The sequence below is a fragment of the Conger conger genome, chromosome 5 (assembly GCF_963514075.1).
Source record: "Conger conger chromosome 5, fConCon1.1, whole genome shotgun sequence".
Taxonomy (NCBI): Eukaryota; Metazoa; Chordata; class Actinopteri; order Anguilliformes; family Congridae; genus Conger; species Conger conger.
Genome location: NC_083764.1, coordinates 41,435,655 through 41,462,199, shown reverse-complemented (window position 1 = coordinate 41,462,199; position 26,545 = coordinate 41,435,655). Strand labels below are relative to the sequence as shown.

Here is a 26,545-nt window from a genome sequence, read left to right as displayed (position 1 = left end):
TAGATAGGAGAGTGCAAGAGATATCATAGCAAATTGCATAGCCCCTTCCCTCTAAAATTGTATTCTTCACATTCTGGGGAACTTTAACAGTGAAGCATGGCCAAAAGAAGACAACACACATGGTTTGCAATTTTATGGAGCTCAATCGTACCCGTTGACGGCCATGGTAGCGGCTGTATCAAATTTTATAATGTGCAAAGAATGTTGCTGCCAACATTACCATCAGTTACTTTTTGTGCAGTGGGAGGGAACAACTTCGGGTCGGTGCTGTAAACCCAGAAGTTAGCTAGCTAGAAAGGGGGAAATAGATAATACTACAGTGAGGGCCTCAACAGCGCAGACGGAGAATATGCCGATACATTACTTGAGGAGCGTCAACACAACAGCCGACCCATCTTGCTTGCTACAGCACATATCTTGTTACTTAACCAAGACACTTTGCATTATCAGGATAATAAAATAAGTACGTTCACTAGTTATCCAGTGCTTTTCAAACCTGGCGCACTTATTCCCTTTGTTCATTGAAAGGTCTCCACTTTCAGCTTCCAATAAGCATCCCGAAATGCACAAATCAGTAGCACAAACGTAGGCTACTATGAGAGCATGCTCTTGTGCACACAAAGCACAACTGCAGGTGTCATGCACACGGGAGACTGTACGATATAACTTTCATTTTTAATGCAATAAACAATGTATGTTCAGTAAGCCTAAATGTTACATAGGCCTGTTCAGCACAATAGTCTACTACTATTAATTAATAAGTGCAGTAAATAACGAAAATTTGTAGCGTTGGTCACACAAGAGACCGATTATTGCATTCATAATCGCATACAATTAGCATAGTCTTAGACGCTGTCAGTAGTCCTGAATATGAAGAAATGGCTTGTATCCAACTTGGCACTACCAGTGACACTCGACTGAATTATCTGCAGTGCGACCTAACTAGCACTCATGTACATAGCTAGACTAGCTCTAAATATTTACAAAGCACGCCGTCAGTAGCAAGTGGAGCATCATCTGAATACAGGATCACATATTTTGGGAGAAAAAGAAAAAAGAAAAACATATGCCATGGTGGTTGGCCAATCTACTGTAATTTAGCTGTAGTAGTTATCGGTTACAGTAACTGCAAGCGTGTTGGTTAGAAAAGAAGACACAGAACGAGCATATTTAGTAAGGCCTACCGAAATCTAGGAGAGTCTTTAAGGCATTCTTCGAAATCCACAGTCACCTTCATCTTCCTCTGAACCTGTACACCCAAGAAGGATTACAACAGCTGCTTCTTGCGCTAGCTAGCTAAAAGCTGGCTAGCTAGCTAAAAGCTGGCTAGCTGAATATCCCAACTTGAATTCTAGCTAGTTGAAGCCCGACACTAAAACGGATTAAAATGAATAAAAAGGCAGCAATTAAAATTGATGATTATCTTATTACGATGAAAAAAACAAAGGAATCAAATTAGCTAGATAAACGTAGTAAAGTGAGTCCGGGCATTGCAACGACTATGGGACAACGCAAAATCTTTCACACAAGCTATCACTGACGTTACTGCCTGAATGACTCTGTACCCCTCCTTACTTCCCCGATCGTAATCCACAGGGAACGAATGAGTGCCAGGGACGACAGCCAACGAGAGCAGTCTCTCCCGCAACAGAGGCCGGACTTCTCCCAGCTTCCTGTAGCGAAACTGATACTGTCATCGCCCAACACAGACGCCGCATTTGTAATATCTGTCAGTCCCAGCTGCTCCGACTGAAAACCAAAACATTATAAAATGTGTCACGTTGTGTTACGTTACTATTTCGACATGCATATCCATTTTTGATGGTTATGCTCATATTATTCTTGCACATCTGCTCCAGATAAATTATCATCATGGAAACCGTAACCACACGTAGCCTACCTCTGCAAGCAACCAGTAACTCATCATCTGCTCGGTTGTCTTCAGTTCGTTGTGTGGCGGCGCCACCATAAGGACACATGGATCTATTACACTACAGGTTTCTGTAATCCGGTAGGCCTTTTTAAACGCATAGTTAAATGCATGGCAGCAGGGAAGCATATTGCATTCATAGAGCCCCAAAATCCCGAAAAAGTTGCACATCGATTTTTGTTTGTGGCTATCAAGTGGATATTTCTGGTTCCAAGTTTATTTGAAATTAAATAACACGAAAAAGATCAAGAGTGTTTAAATGTCAATGAAACAAAGAAGCACAAAGTATCAAATGTGGTGCCAGGCGTGGAATATTCTTCGATAATAAAAAGGTAATATTTTGGAAATGGCAAAGAAAGTCAATGCGAACAATTCAGAAGCAAACGCTTGATTGACGTTTGCTGGAGCATTGTGCTTTACAAATAATTATTAATAAAATTGATCTTGCACACAACATTAATTCGCACTTTTTGGGCTTTGTCGTAGCTTTCCCCACAGCTGTTCAATATTAAATAATGACCACAAGCGTATAGGCTATTCCAGCGCTAGCGGGCTAAACAAACCACCTTCATTGCGGACTTGTTCCGTGAGGTTTATTCCGCCGATACTTCGGGTACCGGTACCTTTCAACAATCTCAATAGTTTTGAACATTTCCAGACTGGTATGTGCCAAAACATTGCAAGCCTCATACAATAGAAACCCACGTAACCTGATCAAGAAAGGGGTTTGTAATATGTATGGTGCATGAACAGACTGTACATAAAACAGATTAACTACCCAAGTATTGTCCCAGTCAGATATTTCAAATCACATGACGGAGGAAAAGATCATTCAAATGACTAACTGATAATTTGCACGTCTTCATTTTTATGCCAATAAATACAGTATAAAAGCATTTATCCCATAGGAGCATTCAAGACAATTTCATTTCAGTTTTCTCATGGAAACAGACATGATGGAAAATGTTAAAAATGGAAAACATTTTAGTCTCTTCATATACAAGGAGAGCAAATGACATTTTTAAATTAAAATGCCCGCTTTTGCCGTTATTCTATATTACCTTTCATGTTGGTCATAGCCAGGCCATAATAATAGGTCATAACTCTGCATGATATACAAGCAGCAGTTTCAACATTCGGGACAGAAATGCCACTTGTCAGTAGTTGATACAATTCAAGGATTTACATATGTGTGCTGCCCCCTTTAGAAATTTAAAGGAAAAATATATCAGTAGTGCCAGTGGAAAACGAAAGGACAAATTGTGATCACACTTAAGCATGCATTGCTTTGTACACTGAAAATCAAAGAAAGGCTTTGCTAGATTATCCATCTGTACTGGCATGGTGTGTGAAACCAATGCAGCCACATCTTGTTTTTTTGGGGGTTTTTTAAAGATGGAAAACAGCAACAAAATAAAAGAAAAAGAAAAGAGAAAAAGAATGAATTCCGCAGTGTCTCAAATGTTGCTTCTTGCTGCTGGTGAAATGACAATATGACAGTTCAGTAACAAGCCAGTTCGTGCCTTGCGGTGTTGTGAAAGAGATTCCTTACAGCAGAGTCTAGCCAACTGACCAGCCCTGCGGTAAGCTGAGGAAAGTCTAGGCTGACAACAGCCTTTAAGTTCCAATCCTTTTAGTGGTCATTAAAGCTGCCCTCAAAACAGAAGAGCAAGGAGCTGGTTGGTTCACGCACTTGATGTTGCTTCACATAGCAGTGTTTATTAATGGATGTGAATGGCAGGGATACGAAGCAGCGGGTTGTCCTCTCTCACCAGCGCTGAAGCTGCACTCTGTGGCTTTTAATAGTCTTAAAAAAGTTGAGAGGGCCGATCGCTTCATCGGCTAGAAGTCCAGTGACTCTGCTGCAAACAAAGGAAGACAAGCTGTGTTTCAGGTAAATGGAAAGATACAGAAACCACATGATGATGTTTCACCCAGTCAATACCTCCCTTTGTCTTCCTCTGTAGCCATGGCATTAACAAGGCACCTACTGTACGACAATTTGCTGAAAATACTTTTTTTGGTCTATTTGGTATTATGATATTTGAATGGCATCACATGAAAAGATAATGCATTGGTATGTTTATTGTTAGACCCCTTTTTCAGCAACCTTACCCTTCCAATATGCAGTTACCCCAAACTATAATACAACTCAATCTGGCACAAATACTAATGCTCCTTAGAACAGGAATGTTCTAAATTTTCTTGTGTAAACACCCATATGCATCTCACTATGGTAGTACTGAAGAGAATAAATATAAACAAACAAAATAAACTGCAATTCTGCTGGAGGATGTGGCATCACTCTTCTATAGTAAAGTCAACTCACGGCGAGTTGATGAAAATCTTAAATGGTAAAGGAGATTGTTCCAGAACATTTCAGAAATGCCAAATTGGATTCAGATCCGGAGACCAAGAAGGCCATAATACAAGTAAAGTTCAGTATCACAATCCTCACCCCACTGGGCAAGTAATTGTGCTCTATGTATTGGGGTATTGTAATCTTTAAAAGTTGTGTGCAGCTGAACAGAAATCTTTCAATAATGAGCAGAGTAACCTTAGGACATGTTTTTGGAAGACCTTCTCAGTCACCATCATCGGGGAACCAGTGCACAGCATGCTGGATGAACTGAAGGATTACATAACCAATGACATAAATAGCAATGTACCATGTACTTTTTTGACATGCAGATGTACCGCTACAAAACCAGTGTAGACATTACATGCAGACCTAGCCTAAATCCTGCAGCAATGAGCTCATCCGAAGCCCCTTACCATCCTGTGGGGGGTTCTCGCTGACATCTTCCATTTCCGTGTCCTCCTTCATCTCCTCGTCTTCATCGTCCTCTTCCTCTATGAGCTGCCGGGCCATCTTTATATTCAGGCCCTCATTGTAGTGCATCTTCCTCATCATTTGAAAATGCTTCTTTTTTGCTGAAAAAACATTGAAAGAATATTTAGAAAGCTATACTTTGGGTGAACCAAGAGTGCTTATAAATGCATCTTGTATAAACTGCATGCACTGTAAACTGAACTGTAGAAGAGCAAAATTGAAAATGTGGATTTTCAAAAAAGCAGTGTGAAGCTTAGCTAAAGGGTTCAGTACGTGTTCTGACATACAACTTAAAATATTGGATAACAAAAAAGAACTGGGCTGCACGCTGTAAACTGTGTAGCTTCACTCAATTCAAGGCTCGCCAGGTATTCCTATAAGCTGTGCTTAAAGCAAGGGCTTTTATCGACCGCTTCACCTGTAGTCACACAGCACAAGACCCATGGGTAATTAAACTAGCTTTAAAAATAAAACTCACTGTAATGGACAACATCCACAGATTGCCTTGCAGCAAAGCACATCTTCTGAAACAACTTTCAGAGCATAGCCAGAGCCTGACAGCACCTCTGAAATTTATGTTGGTAGAATGTGGCATCAAGATTCAGTTCAAGGAAGTGTTAATAATAAGTATTAATATGTGACTGCAGGAGAAAGGCTGTAACACATCTAATGAGCAATTACTGTCATTCCGCTTCATGGGTTGCATTTACACTCAGGGGGCACAGTTTAAGGGTGTTTCTAAAATGGTGCGCATGTCCTGTCCTCTCAAGACTTGTGTGTAATACCCCAAATTATATGCTCACTCGTCTGAAAGGTATGAGTATTTCATATTTGATGGGCATTGGGGTGGTCAGCTGAAAAGCAGAGTAAAGACAGGGACACTATTCTCCATTAAAGGGAACTGCTAAAACAGAGCCGTAACACTGAAGATACATTGCATAGCCACAGAGCTGACCGAAGCCAAGGGTCGCTATTCGTTGCTATGTCCACTCATTGTGAAAAAATAAGCTGTGGGGATAGAAGCTTTTTTGGCTTGAATCCTGTAAATAAAACACTGTGCATCTCTAAAAGCTTGGAAAATAAAAAAATTGTGAATACAGCACTAAATTGTGCATACAGTACTTCCTGAGCAATTTAACTTTCACATATGACACAAGAGAGAAAGAGGTCGAGTACAGCAAGTGTAGTATGATCCCACATATTGAATCCCAGTACATAGAACAAAGCAGATAATATTAAGTCATTTTAATTGACAGTTCCAAAAAATGCTACAAGTACAGTGTGGTCTCAAAATGGATGCGCTATTATTTCAGAAAGGGTTTTAAAAAATGCCCTAGAATTCTGCTCATCAAGGGCACAGGCAAAACAGGTTTTTAATAATGCCAGAATGAGAGGCTGGAGCAGCCGTACCTACAGACACTGAGCTGCACATTCAGTGCCAGCTGACCTTTGTGCGTGTTGATTACAAAATTGTAACCCCAGAACTGTCACAAGCTGTTCACGACGTTTGACATTTAATGGACTCCTCACTGGTAAAGGTTTTCATAAGGTCCTTGAATTCAGATGATCGACATCCTAAAAGATAAGAAGCTGCTCTATAGCACGGACATGGAGGCATGTAGTTTCTCACCCTGCTCTTCTGGGCTCAGCTGCTCCTCCTCTTCCTCACTGCTCTCCTCCTCTTCTTCCTCCTCCTCCCTCATGAAGCGGGGCTGGGCTCCCTCTGCGGCAGCCAGCCTGGGGAGAGCAGACCGCAGACACTGTCGCAGTCACGCCTGAGTCAGCCCGACAAAAACACGCCTCGCAATAAAAGCAGGTCAGCTACTTTAGGAAAAACGTCACTCTACCCGATCTGCTTCGTTTATTTACTTCACTTCTGAACAGACGGCTGTGGACTGGGGTCAAATTAAGCCAGCAATTTCACACACAATCTATTTCACTAAACATCTGTGTACAGAGATGAATCTCACTTTGCAAAAGATAGTGTGGCAAAAATAAATTATGGTGTAACATTCCAGTCACTGTCCATCATAGTTATGTCCATTAGGAACATATCATTAGGAACTGGGTAGATGTATTGTGCCACCCAAACATTGGCTAGCTGCAGCCAAATAAACTGAGCAGCTGGGCAAAGGACACTAGTAGACACTAGCAAGACCAACAGTGACTTTGAAAGAGCAGGAGTTGAATGGCTGGGGAACACATGGCTACGATCCAACAAGTCACTGCACAAAACCAGAAATTAATTAATTCATTCATTCATTATCCTAACCCGCTTATCCTGAACAGGGTCACAGGGGGGCTGGAGCCTATCCCAGCATACATTGGGGAAAGGCAGGAATACACCCTGGACAGGTCGCCAGTCCATCGCAGGGTACACACACCATTCACTCACACACTCATACCTACGGGCAATTTAGACTCTCCAATCAGCCTAACTTGCATGTCTTTGGACTGTGGGAGGAAAACGGAGTACCCGGAGGAAACCCACGCAAACACGGGGAGAACATGCAAACTCCGCACAGAGAGGCCCCGGCCGACTGGGATTCGAACCCAGGACCTCCTTGCTGTGAGGCGGCAGTGCTACCCACTGCACCATCCGTGCACAAAACCAGAAATAATGCTTTGAATTTTGTCTAAAAACTACGGATTTTGTCTTTGACCACAGAACCTCACGAAAATATGTTCTTGTAAACTCATGGGATTTGCACTTTGTTTTTTTTTCCCTTTCCTTCTTGCCATTACAATATAGGTCAGTTTTGGGGAGAGTGGAAAAGGAAGGAAAAGCAAATTGCAGAGGTCACCTCTGAAAACTGACTTTCCCTGAAAACACTGGGTTCTGTCCCGACCTCACACATCACAATCGAACCTGGGAAAGGAAATGACGCAGGTAGCTTCCTGCCCGGGCAGCCGGACTCTCAGCAGAGAGGAACCTTACTTTCTGGCCAGGTCATCCGCAGTCAGGGCCGTGTTAGAATCAGAGTCACTGAGAGCACCCTCGTCCTCCTCATCTCCCACCATCCTGTAAGGAACCCAGGCATTATGGAAAAAATGAGGAACAGTCTTGTTAGTAGTTGTATAATTCTCTAGCGAGTTCACCCAACGGCTAAAATGATGCAAGGGCAATCGGCGAAATACACCTCAGGAAATTAGGTGGTTAAAAGTAATGTCCCGAGCTAGTGCTTTTCCAGTGGAACATGCTCGCATGTACAGTATGGTTATTGCAGAGGACAGCTCAGAGAAATGTCTTTTTGATATGCAGCTCGCATTGCAGACAGCTCAGACCATGCACCTTAAATGCACTTTCTCCAAATTTCAGAAGGTGGAATTATAGCCAAACAGCTTCAACAACATTATGATGCTTAAATGGCCTTCTAAACATTTGGCAATACAGTAGAAATAAAATGATTAAGGATTGGGCGTCTTTTTGAATCTCATAAATCTGAAAGTGACAAATACACCAATTTGAAAAATCAGAATCTTTTATCAATAGGGGGGTTCCTTACATTGCTGATACCCAATTATTATTATTTTTTTAAAATAAGGCTACGGTAAAGGCTATAAACCGTTTAGTTTCAGTTAACGATCAATAAACAAACAGGCTGAAGGATTCCATGAGAATACACACTGCTTTTTCTATGTCCACATATGACAGATGATTGGTCTCCTTTTCAGTAACTGTTTTTGGCCCCCTTTGTGAACTTTTTGGCCCTTCAGTTTTGGCCCTTGTTTACTATCAAATGCATGAAGAACAATGCAAAGACAAGACATTTCAAGTTGTTTTATCACTGTCAGGTGTGACTTAATTTTGTTAATGCACACCTATCTGTAACTGAATCTGAATCTGAAAGGCAATATAGCATCTGCGTTTTACACCAACTTGAGTTCTGATAAAAATAACAAATAATATGTCAACTCACAATAAAGAATAAATGTATGTCATTCATAATTTTATAACACTTATTAGAAATAATTTATATTAGCAGGGATTAGCAGGATGAAAAGCTACAAATGTTAAATGTTAATTTACTCATGTTGAGCAAGCTAGCTAGAGCATATCATCTTCCAACTTTCCATTCAAATGAAGTGACTTCTCTTTAAATCTCTCAATCTTCTTGTCAATATTATGATCAATAAACAACACAAATTGTCAGAAAGTGTAATATGACTGGCACAAAGACACAGCAGTTAACTACTTTGTTGTAGTTCAAGTCCAGGTCATAGCCCGTTGCACCCTTTAAGAAAGACCTTGGAATTTATGCGTTTATAGAATGCAGTGCATTGTTTTGTCGTTCATTATTATCAATAAACACAAATGTCAGACACAAAATGATGATTGGATAGAAGGATTAATTATTTTGTTGTGGTTCAAGTCTGGTTCATCTCCAGTTCTAATCTTTAAAAAAGACTGGAATACCTGTATTAATAGAAAGCAGTGCATTTTGGCCCTACATATCTATGTAAAAAATTCTGCATCCTGTGTTACTACGACAACTGCATTTTTATATGCAGAATAACCTCCCCCTCACCTGTTGTAGGGTGTACTGGGCTCATCAATCTTCATTAGTCCATAGTCCTTATCTGCAGGATGGTAGGTTGCAAGGATGTTCATTTCGTCCCATTTCTGCGATTTCTTCCTGACAAAGGAAGAATGTAAAGGAATGACCACAGTGTTTTTTTTCCCATTGGCCTGAACATTTTAATCAACCTTTTTCTTTATTCTGTATTTCGGAATACCCAATCAAAAATACAGGCCCATACCATTGCAGTAGCGCTAGCCTGCATGTCCTCAACAGCCAGGTTTGGCAAGAGTGTCCAAAGGGCTTTACCAGTATAATTTCAAGCAAGGCACTCAAGCAAAAATGTTTTTCCCAAAAAATCTAACAGTAAAAAACAAAATTCAGCTGGATAAACAAATGCAATAAATTATAAAGTTATGTAAAAATAAACAAAAATACACACAGATGTACACAAAGGTTAAAATACAGCTGTACAGTAAAAACAAATACATCCAAGTCACATTGGATAGCACCAATTTAATTAGCATTACACTATGAGCATTGTCTGATGCAAATATTTCCTCTGGGGCACATCTATTTCTTGACTGCAACCCAGTTCTATATCCTGATCCTGAGATCAGACTCAACAGAGGCTAAATTTATCTGATGGTAGTTTTTCAAACATGTTTGCTGTGGATCACTGCTGCATACCACCCTAAAAATGCATCATCATTTCAGACTGATTTGTGTTGAATTTTACATTTAGAGTATGGCATTTGCTTACGTAAATGGCTGAGTAATAAGCCAAGAGTGCAGCTTTCACAGAGCACTGAAGGAATGGCTTCAGAAGAGAGTGTGTGTGTGTGTGTGTGTGTGTGTGTGTGTAGCTGTCAGTGCCAATTGTATTATCTTTGAAATGTTGTAAAATGATTCATATTAGATGATTAGAAGAATTATTCTCATATAATGACTAACGCGAAAGGCAAGATTTTTTTTTTTTTTTTTTTTTGGAGTCTGTTGACTCTGATCTCAGGATTACACAATTTATATATATTTATATTTAAATGTTAACAATTCTGAATCAGCTTGTTTTACAAATTTAATGTGCATAACCCACAAATCACATAATGTGGGAAAGCAGGGTAGAAAGGGTAGTCAAAGCCACTGTTAGCCAGCAAAGATATTTAAAGCAACCATTCAAATAACTTGAGAAAATTACTAAAGAGAAATACTAAAGAGAAAAAAATAAAAAATAAAAATATATATTTAAATACAAAGATATATTTAGAGCAACATGTACAACTGCACAAAGTAGAAAAATGTATAATTAACTGTATTAGACATATGGGTAATAGCCATCAGCAACGCGCGTGAATCGTAACTGAAAATACTGCCAAATACAGACTATAAAAATAGGATGAAAAGCACTCTAAAAACAAACGTCCAAATGTCATCATTTATTTTAAATGATATCGAAAAACTCCATTAATTTCCCCCATGGACAGTCTGAAAGTCTCTAAATGCTAAAGAACCACAGATATTCCAGAAGGGAATTAAGACACGACTTCTGAGGCCTACACTAGCACACACTAAGATGACCCAATGCACAGGTCGAGACACAAGACACATGGCTACACATTGCTACAGCAGGTAGTGAAGTGGCTAGTAAATTGTGTCATTCGTGGCAGGCAACTTGGCTGTAAAATCTTGTGTACTTGGAAGTGTCTATTATGCCATCAGTTTGGAAAAGCTGGTAAGGGTTAGCAGCACACAGATGGAGAGGACATTTATATTGCAGAGAACCGTACTGTATAAACATAGTAGGCATTTCCTCAGATAGAAAATGGTCCCTGGAATGCATTCCATGCAGCTTACAAAAGTTAATTTCACAATTTTGTTTAAAGAACAAGAAGTCATTTGTCAAAGTAATTTTATACATCTAGAAACAGCCAAAGCACAGTTCACAGCAACTGTTGCTGCAGCAATGGTAAATTCTACACATCCGAGAAGACTGAGGAGTTGTCACTACCCTTTTCAAAACACAAGATACTTCAAATGACTTCTGGGCCAGAAAAGCTTCAGTAGGGTAGGCCAAAAAGCCAACCCAAAAAAGGGATCTCAATATTTAGAAAAGGCTCTGAGATGAGGCTACAGTGACCCAATGAGTGTAAAAGCACTGCAGGGTTCCCTAAAACCAAGTTGGACCATAGAAGACATAAAGGCCTACAAGCTGCAGAAGCAACTTACACACCTGATATAAAATAAAAAATTAAGACAGTCAGTGGAAAGTATGCAAAAGGTTAAACTCTTACGAGTAGGACAAATGTATGATTGGATTTTGATGGTAAAGTGAGAATTATGTAATGTCACGGTGATAAATTCCATTTGTATACTCAATCAAGGAAATTATTCATTCCTCGTAAAAAAACAAAAACAAGAGTGGTTATTAATATACACAACCTCAGTTTTTCAAACAAGCAGCATTAAAATGAACATAAGTGTAAGATAAGGGTCTGGGTAGTTATGACAATGAGGGTACTGTGAAGTATAGCAGCAGACCAGAGTCAGTCATTGTCCATCATACATTTTCATAATATATCATTGTCGTGAAAAAAAAAAATTGTGAGTGCCAATTGAATCCAGAAGCCATACTGGGCCTGATTCGAAATAATTATATGGAAAAGAAGCGTTTAACTTACGATTTTAGATTGTGCATTCCAGATAATGCAGTGGCAATTAACCTTTTGAGTTAAGCCTATTTATTCGGGGTTATAAATTGCATATAATGACAGCAGTTGTGAACACTCCGTGTTAAGCAAGAACTATTGCCTTAAATTGTCCAATCAGTGTACAAATTCCAGAAATAATTTGTGATAAATCATCTTTGTATCCATTTCGTATAGAACAAAATATACCAAGCCGCCTAGTTTAACTATAATTCTAGGTAGACTATCTCACGTTTGGCAACTAATTTGTTGAAACTTGGCAAAGTGTATCTGTCAGTTCATGAAGCATTCAAGTGTGCCTAACAATTGCTAGCAAACTGAGCTAGCTAGTTCGCAAGCCAAAGCAACCATTATAGCTGCTAACAGCTTGATGCTGGCACTCAATAGGCTAACGTTAACGTTAAATACATTGCGATCTAGTCAGCTAAGTCAGCTATTGTTAGGTAAACATGACGTTAGCAAAGTGGTAAACATGAGGTTGCAGCATAGCTTCACAGATTGCTAGCCATTTAGGAAGCTACCATTAGCTAGCTGCTCCTTTCTCTTCGATTTGGAAAAGTGAAATTACATAACAAATCATCATGACGGAAACCTTTCCGGCGGTGTCTTACTCGTCCAGGAGTCCTGGATCCTCAGTTTCCACTGGTGAGACTTGCTGTAGTTGAGGGCCTGCCTTACCTCTAGACCCACTATTTTTGTTCTTCAAAATACCTTTTACGGGTCGTGGAGATGCCATTCTACTACTTTTGGTAATATGTATAACTTCAGCCTGTCTGTTGGATAGTAAGTTCTTCAGATTTTTCCTCAAATCTTATTTATTGAATTAGCAAGTACAGTACTATCGGAACACACACCCATTTGCTTTTCCCTTTTGCTGTCACTAACAGTACAGTTCATTGTCGCAAAACACTTCATCGCGGCTGAATGGCAGAGCGTGTAGTTATATAAACCCTCGCGAGAATTGGGTCGACGTTGCTGTGACGAGTAAATCGTATCCAGCTGCGTTCGCATCGTTGCACAGAACTCGTAGGGGTTCGTAGACTCAGTGTTCCTGGATCTACATTTTAGTTCGCTTTCATAAAGCATGCCGATTTTCTCTTTTGGGTTAAGTGGAGAAAGCGCTCGTATTTAGGGAGCCTGACAGGTGACATTGAATGAGATTTGTTTTTCATTCGTGCTCGCGTGATATACACTCACGATTTAATGTAAATTGTGCTCACGAAATATCATAAATCGTGGTATTTAATTCCAATTCCAAACATGTTATATGATCATAATTTACATGCGCGCCCAGTGTCTCCAGGTGCGTCTTGTAGGCTATGTGTCTGCAAATGTACCCACTGCAAACGTTTTACATTGTTTAAGAGTGAAATTCTTTAACTCAACTTCTGTAACGTGTTGATCTTCCCATATGATAACCCTCCCATCCGATAAGCTATTAGCTGTTTTGAAGTTATTGGGTTTTGCTAATTTCTCGGATATGAGGGGTAACCCCTTATAGAAAATTCGCATTCATCACCTGAAATGTTAATTTAATCTGAAAGTGACTCAAAAATTGGATTCCTTCTTAGGCTACCAGTGAGTATGACATAAGTGACTGTGCACAGACAGGAGGTGGGGTCTCGAGCACCTGTCCCTTTTGCCCCAAGTGCCCAATGCCCCTTTGATTTGATTAAAAAAAATTTTTTATTCCAATTAAATTTAATTAATTCAGTATGGTAAAATATATCCTGTACTATGAGTGCCATTTTTCTAGGTTGGTGTGTTCTCACTTTGAGCACTCAAATGTCCCTCAAAAGGTCTTTGCATGTCTGTGTAACAGACACATTTGACACCCAATGTAAATTGTGGTCACATATTTTATGCCTGTAAACCTATATATGGCATTAAATTATGTACACAATTCATACTTCGTGAGAAGGATTTATATCTTGTGCGCACAATTTATGTTAATTTGTGAGCATGAATTATGTCTTGTGCCCACACAAAAAAAAGAAGCTCATTCAATGTCACATTAATATGAGCATATTAACAACTGCTTGTCTCCATTTTTATTGACATCCAGCTGTCACATCATTACACTTCACAAAATTTATGCTGGCAAGAGTGACATCATAGGCACTAGCTATATGCCAATTATGCTCTGCCTCACTGGATTCCTGGCTGTATCAGCTTGGGCACAGGATTCAGTTATTCCTCTGATTTTCCTTATAAGTTGAATGGAAATATATGAATGACTATTGAAGACTTGACAAACAAACAGTCACAACTCTGCAAAGACACCTAGGGTTTTACATGTTTCATCCACCATCCCAATAATGCAATAACCGTGATCACTCATGGTACAATAACAATTTGAAACTATTCTAAGTAAATATCTATTACTAGTTAAAGAAAACGAAAGTAACAAAACTTTCAAAATAAAGAATAAACAAAAGGGCCATTTCTTCACAAGGGCTGAAGGATTCAGCAGGTCTTCTCTGATTAAATTAGCTTACTGTGGGAGCTGCTCAGCTCCATGGACATACAGACAAACAATACAGACTCAATGACTCTCTCAGTACAGTCACTGAGCAGATGAGATAGACACTAGTACTTGTAGGGCTGTTTCTTCCATGTGTGACCTTTTTCATGCACAAATATAGGCGTACACAGCAGGCAGCAGGCTCAGCATAAGGGTTGGGAAGTTGGACTGTGAGGCAGCGGAAGTGCTGGGCTCCACGTATGGCTGCAGCTGGCAGTCTGTGTAAGGCTCGATGCAGGCAGCGAAGGCCATGGCGTGTGCGATGTAGCTCTGCTGCTGCACTCCATGGAACAGGTGGGCCATGGGGCCCTTGGCAAAAATGGCCACATCTTCTGAGCCATGGGTCTCTGAAGGGAGAGGCACTGCAGCGTTCTGTATGTAGTCATTGCCGTCTGAAAGGGAGAACGGGACATACTCATTGGATTGGATATGGTCTGCCCCGTGTAAATAATACATCAATAAATATATCTCATTGCAATACATTGGCACAAACCCACACCGGAGCCAGCCTTTTTTCCACAAACCCTGAGCAAGAACTAATAAAACAGGAAAGAAATACCAACCCAACACCCTTTGCGCCTCATTACTGTGCTTCAGAATATCAAACTGCCCAAGAGCATACCTGTGACTGCCTTAGGGAGAGGCTTTTTCCTTTCTCTAAACAGAGTTTAGAGAAATTTCCATTATTTCCTGAATAAATTCAGCCACATGGTGGTGCTGAAACTTCACTGTGGCACAACTAACACCAAAAACCGAACTGGAGTGGGACTTATACTACATAGCTGTTGGGTGTTCCATTTTATTTTCGCTTCTCTTAGTCAGGGTGATATTTCATCATTCGTTACAGGTAATGATATAATTATCGTATTATTATTGTGAATACACTTATGATATTTAGTTATAAGGCTCCCACCTGCAACAGTTACATTAACATTGGGCCGGCTTCCATTCTCAAGCCTGTACCCAGGCCCATTTCCATATAGAGCGTTAGTGAATGGCTTTCCATCAGCAGCTATAACTCTTGACAGCCCTAAAATGAAGACAGAATTCACAGATTCAGAGCCCCACCCCCTTTCAGTACTGTCCATATGACATGAAAGCATGAATCAAACACCACAGGATGTTAACATGGGATGATGCTTTTCAACAATGTGACAATACTCAAATAAGTAGATGGAGGAATCAAAACTAAATGAGAAAAGACTCTGTACCCAGGACAGGGTTACCCCTGGTGGAATACCCGCCGAAGCTGAAGACATGGGAGTGATCAGCAGTAACTACTGATAGGGTGTCCAGTTCACTGGTGAGCTCTCCTGCCCTCCTGATGGCCCGGTCCAGCTCCACTGCCTCTGTGAGGGCCAGTTTGGCCTTTCCAGCATGGTGGCCATGATCTATCCTCCCACTTGAACATCAGAGCCAAACACAGAAGCATACAGTATGTGTATCCAGTCCAGTCCAACACCAAGCCTCACAACAAGGAATGTATTAATAATTAAATTCAAGAAACACTTCACAAACAGAACTGAATATTCCTCCAGATACAATCAGGTCCATAAATATTGGGACATTGACACAATTCTCATCTTTTTGGCTCTATACACCACCACAATGGATTTAAAATGAAACAAACAAGATATGCTTTAACTGCAGACTTTCAGCTTTAATTTGAGGGTATTTACATCCAAATCAGGTGAACGGTGTAGGAATTACAACAGTTTCTATATGTGTCTCCCACTTTTTAAGGGACCAAAAGTAATGGGACAATCGGCTGCTCAGCTGTTCCATGGCCAGGTGTGTGTTATTCCCTCGTTATCTCATTTACAAGGAGCAGATAAAAGGTCTAGAGTTCATTTCAAGCGTGCTATTTGCAAGCCATCATTAGGCTGAAAAATCTAAACAAACCCATTAGAGAGATAGCAAAAACATAAGGTGTGGCCAAATCAACTGTTTGGAACATTCTTAAAAAGAACGAACGCACCGGTGAGCTCAGCAACACCAAAAGACCCGGAAGACCACGGAAAACAACTGTGGTGGATGACAGAAAAATTCTTTCCCTGGTGAAGAAAAACCCCTTCACAACAGTTGGCCAGATCAAGAACACTCTCCAGGAGGTAGGTGTATGTGTGTCAAAGTCAACAATCAAGAGAAGACTTGAGTGAATACAGAGGGTTCACCACAAGATGTAAACCATTGGTGAGCCTCAAAAACAGGAAGACCAGATTAGAGTTTGCCAAACAACATCTAAAAAAGCCTTTACAGTTCTGGAACAACATCCTATGGACAGATGAGACAAAGATCAACTTGTATCAGAATGATGGGAAGAGAAGAGTATGGAGAAGGAAAGGAACTGCTCATGATCCAAGACATACCACCTCATCAGTGAAGCATGGTGGTGGTAGTGTCATGGCGTGGGCATGTATGGCTGCCAATGGAACTGGTTCCCTTGTATTTATTGATGATGTGACTGCTGACAAAAGCAGCAGGATGAATTCTGAAGTGTTTCGGGCAATATTATCTGCTCATATTCAGCCAAATGCTTCAGAACTCATTTGATGGCGCTTCACAGTGCAGATGGACAATGTCCCGAAGCATACTGCGAAAGCAACCAAAGAGTTTTTTAAGGCAAAGAAGTGGAATGTTATGCAATGGCCAAGTCAATCACCTGACCTGAATCCGATTGAACATGCATTTCACTGGCTGAAGACAAAACTGAAGGGAAAATGCCCCAAGAACAAGCAGGAACTGAATACAGTTGCAGTAGAGGCCTGGCAGAGCATCACCAGGGATGAAACCCAGCGTCTGGTGATGTCTATGCGTTCCAGACTTCAGGCTGTAATTGACTGCAAAGGATTTGCAACCAAGTATTAAAAAGTGAAAGTTTGATTTATGATTGTTAGTTTGTCCCATTACTTTTGGTCCCTTAAAAAGTGGGAGGCACATATAGAAACTGTTGTAATTCCTACACCGTTCACCTGATTTGGATGTGAATACTCAAATTAAAGCTGAAAGTCTACAGTTAAAGCACATCTTGTTCGTTTCATTTCAAATCCATTGTGGTGGTGTATAGAGCCAAAAAGATGAGAATTGTGTCGATGTCCCAATATTTATGGACCTGACTGTATGTCCAGCTCTGCACATGTCAGAAATCAATTATGTGTATACAGGTTCACTTCTACTACCAGAGGCCTGCATACATTTACATTTCCCCCAACATACATTCCTTGCTGACCTGGAGAAAATTTGCACCTTTCCAATTATTACTGAGAACTTACTGATGTCCCAAGTGTGCTTGCAGGACAGCTAAAGATACAGTTGGGCTTATGAATTCCTTTACTGACCGGCCCATTCAGAGTTCTTTTTTGTTACACTTCATAAACTATGCTTATAAACTATAAATAAACCGTTATTAAATTGTAATTTATACTCAAATGGTTTACAATGGTATGATATGCCAACATAGGGTGTTACGAGCATGGGTAAATTAAACCATCATCATAACTCATTAGCTAACTACTTGACTACTTAATGATTTAACTATGATTTATACAGTTCTTAAACAGTTTAAAGGGACCTTAATGTTAATGCAGCTAATGTTAGTAATATATTAAGACTTTGAGCAAACTAACAGATGAACAAATGAACAAACTTTATACACATATTTATTAATGCTATTTGTTATAAAAAGTTGACTATTGGTAAAAATACTACTTAATAACGTTTTCTTTACAGTTAATAAGCAGAGCCTAAACTAAAGAGTTACCAAATGTATTTATGTTGACTGAAAATGGCCCTGGCCATGCCCAAGGGAACAACAGTAGGACCAAAATGGAGTACACTGGAAAGTTCATCATAGCATATCCCTCTGTACTGCATTCTGTCCGACCCACATTTTTTCCGCTCCCTGTGACTATGGATCAGACTAAAGCTGTTTAAAACTCATCTTCCACAAAAAGGTAAAATCCTTTGGGGTTCCTCCTGAGAATCCGAATGGCTTTTTCCATCATCTCCATGAGTGAGGGATCAGTGGTGGTATCACGGTCCACCTCAAACCTCATGTCCGATGGCTCAAACAACCCTGAGGAGGCAACAGACAGCAACGACAGCTCTGAACACATCACACACATGCATGTATATAAACATTCCTTACAAACGCCAAAGGGCAAGAGTAGCCAAGAGAAAGAAAAAAAAGTAAATACCTTATGTAAATACCTCACTATGTATAAATTACAGCACTTTTTATACAGTCATCCCATTTCAGGGCACCATAATGTTAGGGACATATGGCTTTGCAGGCATTTGTGATTAGTCTGGTGTGTTCAGTTGCTTCTTTATTGCAGGTATACGACGGCATTCAGCATCTAGTGTTGATTCTAAGCTTTTTATTGTCTTTGAGATTTGGCATTGGCATTTGCCAGTGTCAGGCCAAACCTTAGGCACACTGAAATCAATGAGGCCTGTTAACGATGCAAGAAATGCCCCTCATTGTGCGTGTTCCTTGTGTAGGATATGTAATGAGAGCAATAGAAGGAGCAATAGAATGTAAAAGAAGAAAGAGAGCACTGGTGAGCTCAGTGATCACAAAGGGTCTGGTAAACTGTAAGACCTTCAGTTGATGGCCCAGTAATTCTCGCTATAATGAAGACAAACCCCCAAACACCTGTCCGGCAGGCCAGAAACACTCTCCTTGAGTCAGGTGTGGATGTGTAAATGACCACTTGTATTAACTGATGATAGATCATCTTGTATCTGAGTGATGGAAAAAGAGAAATGTGGAGGCCAAAAGGAACTTCCCAAGATCCAAAGCACCCCCACCTCATCTGTGAAACGTGGTTGAGTGTTATGGTTTGGGCATGTATAGCTGCCAGACATTCAGTTGTATTAACTGATGGTGTAACTGTTAATAGCAGTAGTATAATGCATTCTGAAGTGTACAGAAGCATATAATCTGCTCAAGCTGCATTTCATCCTACAGCAAGACAATGATCCCAAACATTCTGCTAAAGCAACAAAAGAGTTTTTCAAAGCTAAACACTGGCCAAATCATTCACCTGATCTTAATTCATTCATTCATGCTGAAGAGAAAACCTCTAGCCCCAAAAACAACCCAGAGCTGAAGACAGGCCTGGCAGAAAAGCACCATGGAATATATTCAGAACCTGGTGATGTTTATGGGTCACAGACTTGCTTCGGCATTGCATGCAAAGGATATGTGACATATACCCTTTAATAAAATCTGAGAATGTGCACTTTAACTACATGTGAATTATCTGAACTGTAAAAAAAAATGTATTTGTCCCAAACATTATGTAGCTCACTATAGTTTCACATGTAAAAAATATTTAATGGAATAGAACAAGGAAAAATAAGTTTCTTAAGATGCTTGCTTTTTTCAAAGCCTTACCCATCAGATAGTCTGTTTTATCCACATTGACACTATCCAGCTCTGCCTTGTTCCACACAAATCTTGCATTCTAAAAGGAAATGTAAAATATTGTTTTTTGTTCATTAGAACAAGATTGTGGGAGACAGATATAAATTGTGAAAAGGGAGAAGATAACAGCATGGAGGTTTTGCTGTGGACATCTGGTTTCAGCGTAATATGCTCTTGTTCACCTTTTTGCCTTTGAGCCATTCAGTGATCAAGTTAACATTGTCCAGTCGGGTTCCGGTGGTTTTCGGATATTCAGGATCCAGAGTCACATTGGGAAGCATGTACTTTCTCCCTCCTCCAAGGATAACCTGCACCAGAAAGACCAGTCTGTGTCACATAATTAATGCCGACATTACATTTCCATTGGAGTTTCGACAGTTCAATCATTGGGGAAATTGAGTCACAGAGATGGAGAAAGAGTTAACTTCCTGTGTACTATTATTCTAGACAGAAGCTGAGAGACAACTTAATTTTGCCGGAGCAGTAGACACTTTATTAGGTAGATGTGCACACCAGCTGGTAAATGCATATACATGGAGCGTAGTGGTTAAGGTACATGACTGGGACCCGCATGGACAACTCAACGCACCATGTTGAACCTTGAAGTGGATGGGGTATAGCAACAGAAAAACAATATGTCGAAAAAATAAGTCTAATAAATACTTATTGAAGTGGTCACTGAGTGTATATTGGGTGGGTCTGGTGCAGTGACTCTATGTATATCTCAAGTCAAAATCTCAGTTAAGTGTGAAGTACAGAAAGACTAGGTACTGATGCTGTAAATCCTTGGGCGAGAGTAACATTCTGATCTCACTTGGATGTCTGTGTTGTGGACCAGCTGGTAGGCGATGTCCCGGCACCCTTGCTGTAGTGCATCAGAGGTCATTTCAGCGTCACTGTACCACTCCCTGTCAGCTGAGTGCGAGTACGCAGCTCCCGGGGAGGCATGCTGGACCCGTGCTGTGGATATGATGCCCACCGACTTCCCTGCAACACAGAATACACACAATCTTCAGAATCTATGACATGGCAATCATATACCTCCATACAACACAGCATATACAGTATCATCAGAACATTCCACACTGGCATTCAAGCTGATATGGAATCACCAGAACATTTCAGACTGACATTCAAGTTAATACAGGAACCATAGCCTTCCATACTGGAAGCCAAGCTGATATGGAATCACCAGAACCTTCCACAGTGGAAATCAAGCTGATATGGAATCACCAGAACCTTCCACACTGGAAGTCAAGCTGATACAGAATCACCAGAACCTTCAACACAGGTATTCAAGCTAAGGAATCATCAGAAGATGATTGCATCATGCGTTACATTTTTGATTGAAACAAATACATAGAGAAAGACACTGTCTTGACTGGAGAGTTGCACAGAGGTTCTGCAGCAGAGTTTTGGGGTAGCTACAGTATGTATCAGGGTATGTGTGTGTGTGTTTGGTTAGGTGGGTAGCAGAAACTGGCTTCCCTACCTGACCTTCTGGCTCTGTGCAGCACAGAAAAGACCTCATTGCCTTTGCTGATGTTACACTGGCTCCGCCGGGCTGCTGCGCTAAGGCCTAGTGTGCCATAGTTGGCCTTGACACCACACAAGTAAGCAGTCGCCGTGCCCGCACTGTCAGGCATCTGCTGATCCACATTGTAGGTCTGGATGGAAACAACAGGGATTCGGTAAAACAGCTAACACACACTCAAAAACTCAAAAACGTAAATATTTCCTCTGTCTGTCTCATGTGCGCATGGCATTATAATTCGAGCAAATGATTCTGTAATATTGTGCTTTCTTATTAACCTCATTCATATGCATATGATTCACGTTCAGATTACGGCCTTCGGTGGCAACATGACAACACATGCAGAGTGTGATGGATTTTGGTGGAGGGTCCTGACCTTTGACAGAGCCAGGTAGGGAAAGGTGTCCATGGCTAGGGAGTTCTCCTCGCCTGTCTTCCCTGCCATCTGCCCTTGGAAGATCCGGGCTGCCGTCACTGTGGCGATGCCCATGCCTGGGCATAGGTTAAAGACATACTAATGCCACCTTCTAGAAGGCTCAGACGCATTCAAAGTTGTCCAGTTTCAGAAAGCACAATACAATTGTGAGTTAAGTAAATACAGTACAGTGCAAAAGTCTTAGGCACATTGGTGAAGAGAAGATTGTTTAAATAATAATTAAAAGTTTCTAAATATAGTTAAGAAAAAACTATGCATGTAATTCCTACACGGATCACCTGATATTGATGAAAATACCGACAAATTAAAGGTTTCACTTCAAATACATTGTGCTGGAGACTATAGAGCCAAAGGAACAGAAAGTCTACCACTGCATACGAATTTTGGGTAGATATATAATTCTTGCCAATTCCAGAGTTCACATAACACATGGAAATGATCTGTTCAGGGCTGAACAGGAACCCCCCACTTTTCCTCACCATCACCGAGGAAGAGAATGAGGTTCTTAGCCCGGTATGGGTTGGGCTTCAGGTTCAGGGCCTTCCACAGTGCCTGCTTTCCTTTCACATTCCAGAAATTTGGGTCTTCTTCCTCTACTGCAGAGAAGCACATAAGAGAGGAGTCACAAAGGCCTCTAATATGGCCCCCTCAAAGCATTGTTATAGAGACACCACACTCTATTGCTATACATTCACCAGCATCTAAAGTCCTTCGCTGGAAGAATATTACTGAAGTCTACCAAAAGCAAGCTGTTTGGATTATAAAAGGTACATAAATGCAATTTATAATCAGTAAGTGTAAAGGCAAGCAAAAAAAACAACAATTGATTTTTATAAACAAAAGTAAATTCTACAATGCAGTTATACCTTTAACAGTACTATGTAGGGTTCAATGATTATTTGAAGATATAATGAAGTGGATAGTTATCTGTTGGATAGTTTAGCACCAAGGTTTTGAAATTGATGTGAGCCAGTAAAGGAAACCAGTAGAGTGAGGAGAGTAATATGGTTGAGCCTGGGGGAAGTTGCTTATCAGGTGGACGGCAGTGTTCTGGATGAGCTGCAGATGTTTGATTGTGGTAGGTAGAGGGAGTCCAGATGGGAGATATCTACTGTAGCACTATGACCAAGAGCTGGCTTGAATCGATGGTGAGGAAAAGTAGAATCTGCCTGCCAAATGTGCCACAGCAGTTTGGGTCTCATCTGACCACAGCACCTTTGTTCAATCATAATTCAAATGGCCAAATGAGACCAAAATGTAATGTTTTGCTCAGATACAGCATCGTGTTTGGCATCATTCATAATAGGAGAAATGCTTTATACCCACAATGAAATATGGTGTTGGGTCAATGACGTTTTAATTCCCGAGCTCCAGGGGCACTGATTAAGATCAATGGCATAATGGATTCCACCAAGTATCAGGCAATTTGGCTGACAATCTGGTTGCCTCTGCCACAAGGCTGAGACCTTGCCATAGGTGGACAAAAAATTACCCAAAGCCTACCTCAAAATCCACAAATTTGTGGAATTAGGATAAAAGATTATATATCTCTCCTGGCCAGGGAACGCCTCGGGATCCCCCAGGAGGAGCTAGAATGCGTTGCTGGGGAGAGGGACGCCTGGAATACCCGGCTTTGCCTACTGCCCCCGCGACCCGACTCCGGATAAGCGGGTGACGATGGATGGATGGATGGATGGATAAAAGATTAGGAGCATAACCTCTTCAATGGAATTCTCCCTGTACCATGTGCGAGTAGAGGGAAACGGAACTTTATCTGGAGGTTTAACTCATGGCTAAACTGTTTGTAGGAAAGATGGGGACAGGTTTATGGGGATTTGGGACTCCAACGTGACAGGCTGCAACTGAACCGGAGGGAAACTTATGCACTGGGTTAGTGTATGCGTAGGGTAGCACAGTATTATTTAAACTATGAACTAGGTGAGCAGGAAGAATAGAGAGTGAAATGGGCAGTGAGGCACAGATTGACAAGATGGGAACAGTTAAGGCTACATATAATGGTGAGAGTACTAATAAAATGTTTTTAAACCAAAATGTTAGTAATGGTGGCTTGTAATGGTTAGCTTTCAATTCTCAATCCCAGCACTGGAAACAATAGCGCCCTCTGTTGATATCTATAATTCCACTCAAAAAGGCAATTTCCCTATTGGGCTCCATTCATTTTTGACAGCAAAATAAACATAGTTCCACTCATATATTGATGTTAATTCTGGGCATCGCTTATCACTTATCATTTAGTACGACACCTACAAAGATTTATTTTGCCCCACGTCAAATTGTCCAAGACCAAGTTGGAGATCCATATGATTTAATAGGCAGTGCACAGGGTTAAGAAAGAAAAGCCATAATCTGTAAATCTTTGGGATTTATTGAACAGTTTTATTTTTAATGTAGTCCATTTCGTTTTATTACAAGCCATAAATCTTCCAGGAAGATTTAAATCCAGAAGTGGGCAGAAACCTGTCAAATTCAAATTCAAATTATTTAATATTTAATTCAACTAAATGTAAAGGGAAATAAAAGGCTGGATTACTTTATGGGTGGTACAAAAGTGCTCAAGTTGAATTAGACTTAATCGTTGATCAAAGCCTTTCAGGTTCTAGTCAATGTGTGGTCGCAGTAAAAGGCCAACAGGATGTTAGGATACATAGCTAAGAGTATTGAGTATAAATCTAAGGAAGTTATACCTACCGTATGCAATACCCATGTCAGACCAGACCAGGTTTTCAAAACCAGGCTTGATATGGTGCTAGATCAGTGGAGGCTCCTCCATAGAGGTGGAGGAGGCCTGGCCTCCCCAATAATTTGAGAGAAGAGAGAGATTTTAAAAAAACAATAAATATATTTATTTTATTTATTTATTTTAACAAAAAACATATTTTTTATTTTTAATATTCATATTATTTTAGTTTTGTTCATAAATCTAAATTTTCCCATGGCTAAAACCCAATATTGCAATTGTAAAGCAACAGGCCAGATTTCCCTATCAGTTTGTATTAAGGGAGGCCAGGCCTCCCCTAGGAAATGAGATTCTCATAGAAGTCAATGTAATGCATTTTTTTTCATGCCAATATGTGATTGGCCAGATCACTGAAAATGGGTGGGCAACGGAGGCCTGGCCTCACCATGCATTGTGTCCAGGGCTGAAAGATTGACATTTTGTTCGTCCAATCACATGCTACTGGTTCATTTGGAATCAACTATCCTTTCCTTTCCTATTCAACACAGAAGCCATTTTGAGAATTCGCTAGTCACTTCAGTCAAACAAACACTCGCCATAGTGGCTACGAGTGTCCTATCAACTTGTGCTTTTCAGGAAACTTAGAGAACACCCCTGGCTATCATCCCTGGAGTTTATAGCTCATTTGGCCAAACACTTTTGCTTAAAACTACCTCGGAAGTCGGCGAGATTCTAGCGCAATTTGAGATCTTGGGCTGGAGATATGCAGATTCCAGATACTAGGGAGTGAGAATGACATTCAATAGGTCATGTTAGACACCATTTGGGATTTATTGAACAGTTTTATTTTTAATGTAGTCCATTTCGTTTTATTACAAGTCAATTTAATAATCTTCCATATCAAATTACCGAATTGTTGCTCTGTGAGGAAATTCACTCTAAATACGAATAGAGTGCTGCCCTCTAGTGGATAACGTTAACGTTAGATAAAGCCAACTGGAACCATATTTTTACATATTTTATATTAAATATATTGAATAAAACTACATATGATAAAGAAAGTGTTATCTTATCTTTTTTATATGCTAAACTTGATTAAATTGGTGATTACATGTTGAAGCTGTAGAAGAATGAAAAATGTAAGCTAAACAAAATTGTTTTTAACTACATAATTAAAATTCCTGCCTTTTACACATGTTCAATTGGCATTTATATTACATCCAAATGTCATTTCTCAGCTTAATTATCAGGCAGGCTCATAGACTTACAGCAATGTCATTTCTTCAGGAAGGCACAAGGCTAAGCTCTGCACAATGAATTTCATCAGCCAGAACTTTCTGACTGTAGCTTACACTCCAAATAGTATGCCTTTGGCCAGCACAAAGACAGATAAGAGAACAGGGAACATTCCATCGCGAGTGAAGTGAGCAAGCGGAAAAAAATGGCCTCCTCAATTCTGGAAGTCACCAGCCTCCACTGTGCTAGATACTATTTAGCTTTTGTCAAACTAAGTAGGTACACTTTAGAGGTAGGAAAAGGTGAGCATTGCTGGGCTGAACGGCCTGTTCCCACCATTATGTTATGTTACATTTAATACACCGGGGCTACTAGGTGATAAAGGCACATAAAAGAAAAGCACACATTACATACCAGGACTTACAGCAGATGACCAGTTGGCTTGGAAACAAAATAATAATCCAATAATGAGGGATGCACACTGTAGAGACATGGTGTATCAGTTTTACTGTATGAAAATGTATATGTAAATGCATATATAGGGGCAGTTTGCAGTCCCTATTTATATGTCAGTTGCTGATCAAAGGGCAAGCTGTATGTAAACTTTAACACTGGATTTTAACAGAGCATTTTATTAGTGTTAATCATGAGGGATGCAAATGTGAGAGCAATAGGGAGGGTGGAGAACTGGGACACAT

The 26,545-nt window shown here is 40.3% G+C and overlaps 3 protein-coding genes across 4 annotated transcripts in view; all 3 read right to left on the bottom strand.

Annotated features, from left to right (window-relative positions):
* acap2a (ArfGAP with coiled-coil, ankyrin repeat and PH domains 2a) overlaps positions 1-1,594 on the bottom strand; it is a 64,215-nt gene extending 62,621 nt beyond the window's left edge. Inside the window, exon 1 of the mRNA XM_061241512.1 lies at positions 1,185-1,594. Coding sequence (XP_061097496.1) covers positions 1,185-1,237 — 53 coding nt within the window. The 5' untranslated portion in view covers positions 1,238-1,594. The remainder of the gene's footprint in view (positions 1-1,184) is intronic.
* A 911-nt stretch (positions 1,595-2,505) lies between these two features.
* On the bottom strand, positions 2,506-12,911 carry LOC133128573 (protein phosphatase inhibitor 2-like). 2 transcript variants are annotated; one of them, XM_061242203.1, is made up of 6 exons: positions 12,600-12,911; positions 9,293-9,400; positions 7,702-7,785; positions 6,394-6,500; positions 4,706-4,864; positions 2,506-3,792 (listed from the first exon to the last, which is right to left on the bottom strand). In XM_061242203.1, exons 1-6 carry the CDS (start codon positions 12,722-12,724, stop codon positions 3,773-3,775), a joined length of 603 nt encoding a protein of 200 aa, XP_061098187.1. In that variant the 5' UTR covers positions 12,725-12,911; the 3' UTR covers positions 2,506-3,772. The 2 variants fall into 2 exon arrangements, with proteins under 2 accessions (XP_061098187.1, XP_061098188.1); XM_061242204.1 differs by having other exon boundaries at positions 2,506-3,789.
* Positions 12,912-14,617: 1,706 nt separating this feature from the next.
* Positions 14,618-26,545, bottom strand: LOC133128867 (alkaline phosphatase-like). The gene is given in 11 exon segments (XM_061242673.1): positions 14,618-14,904; positions 15,426-15,542; positions 15,724-15,914; positions 18,449-18,587; positions 19,914-19,983; positions 20,126-20,251; positions 20,758-20,930; positions 21,436-21,610; positions 21,854-21,969; positions 22,393-22,547; positions 26,460-26,545. Coding segments are annotated over 11 exon segments (1,635 nt in total).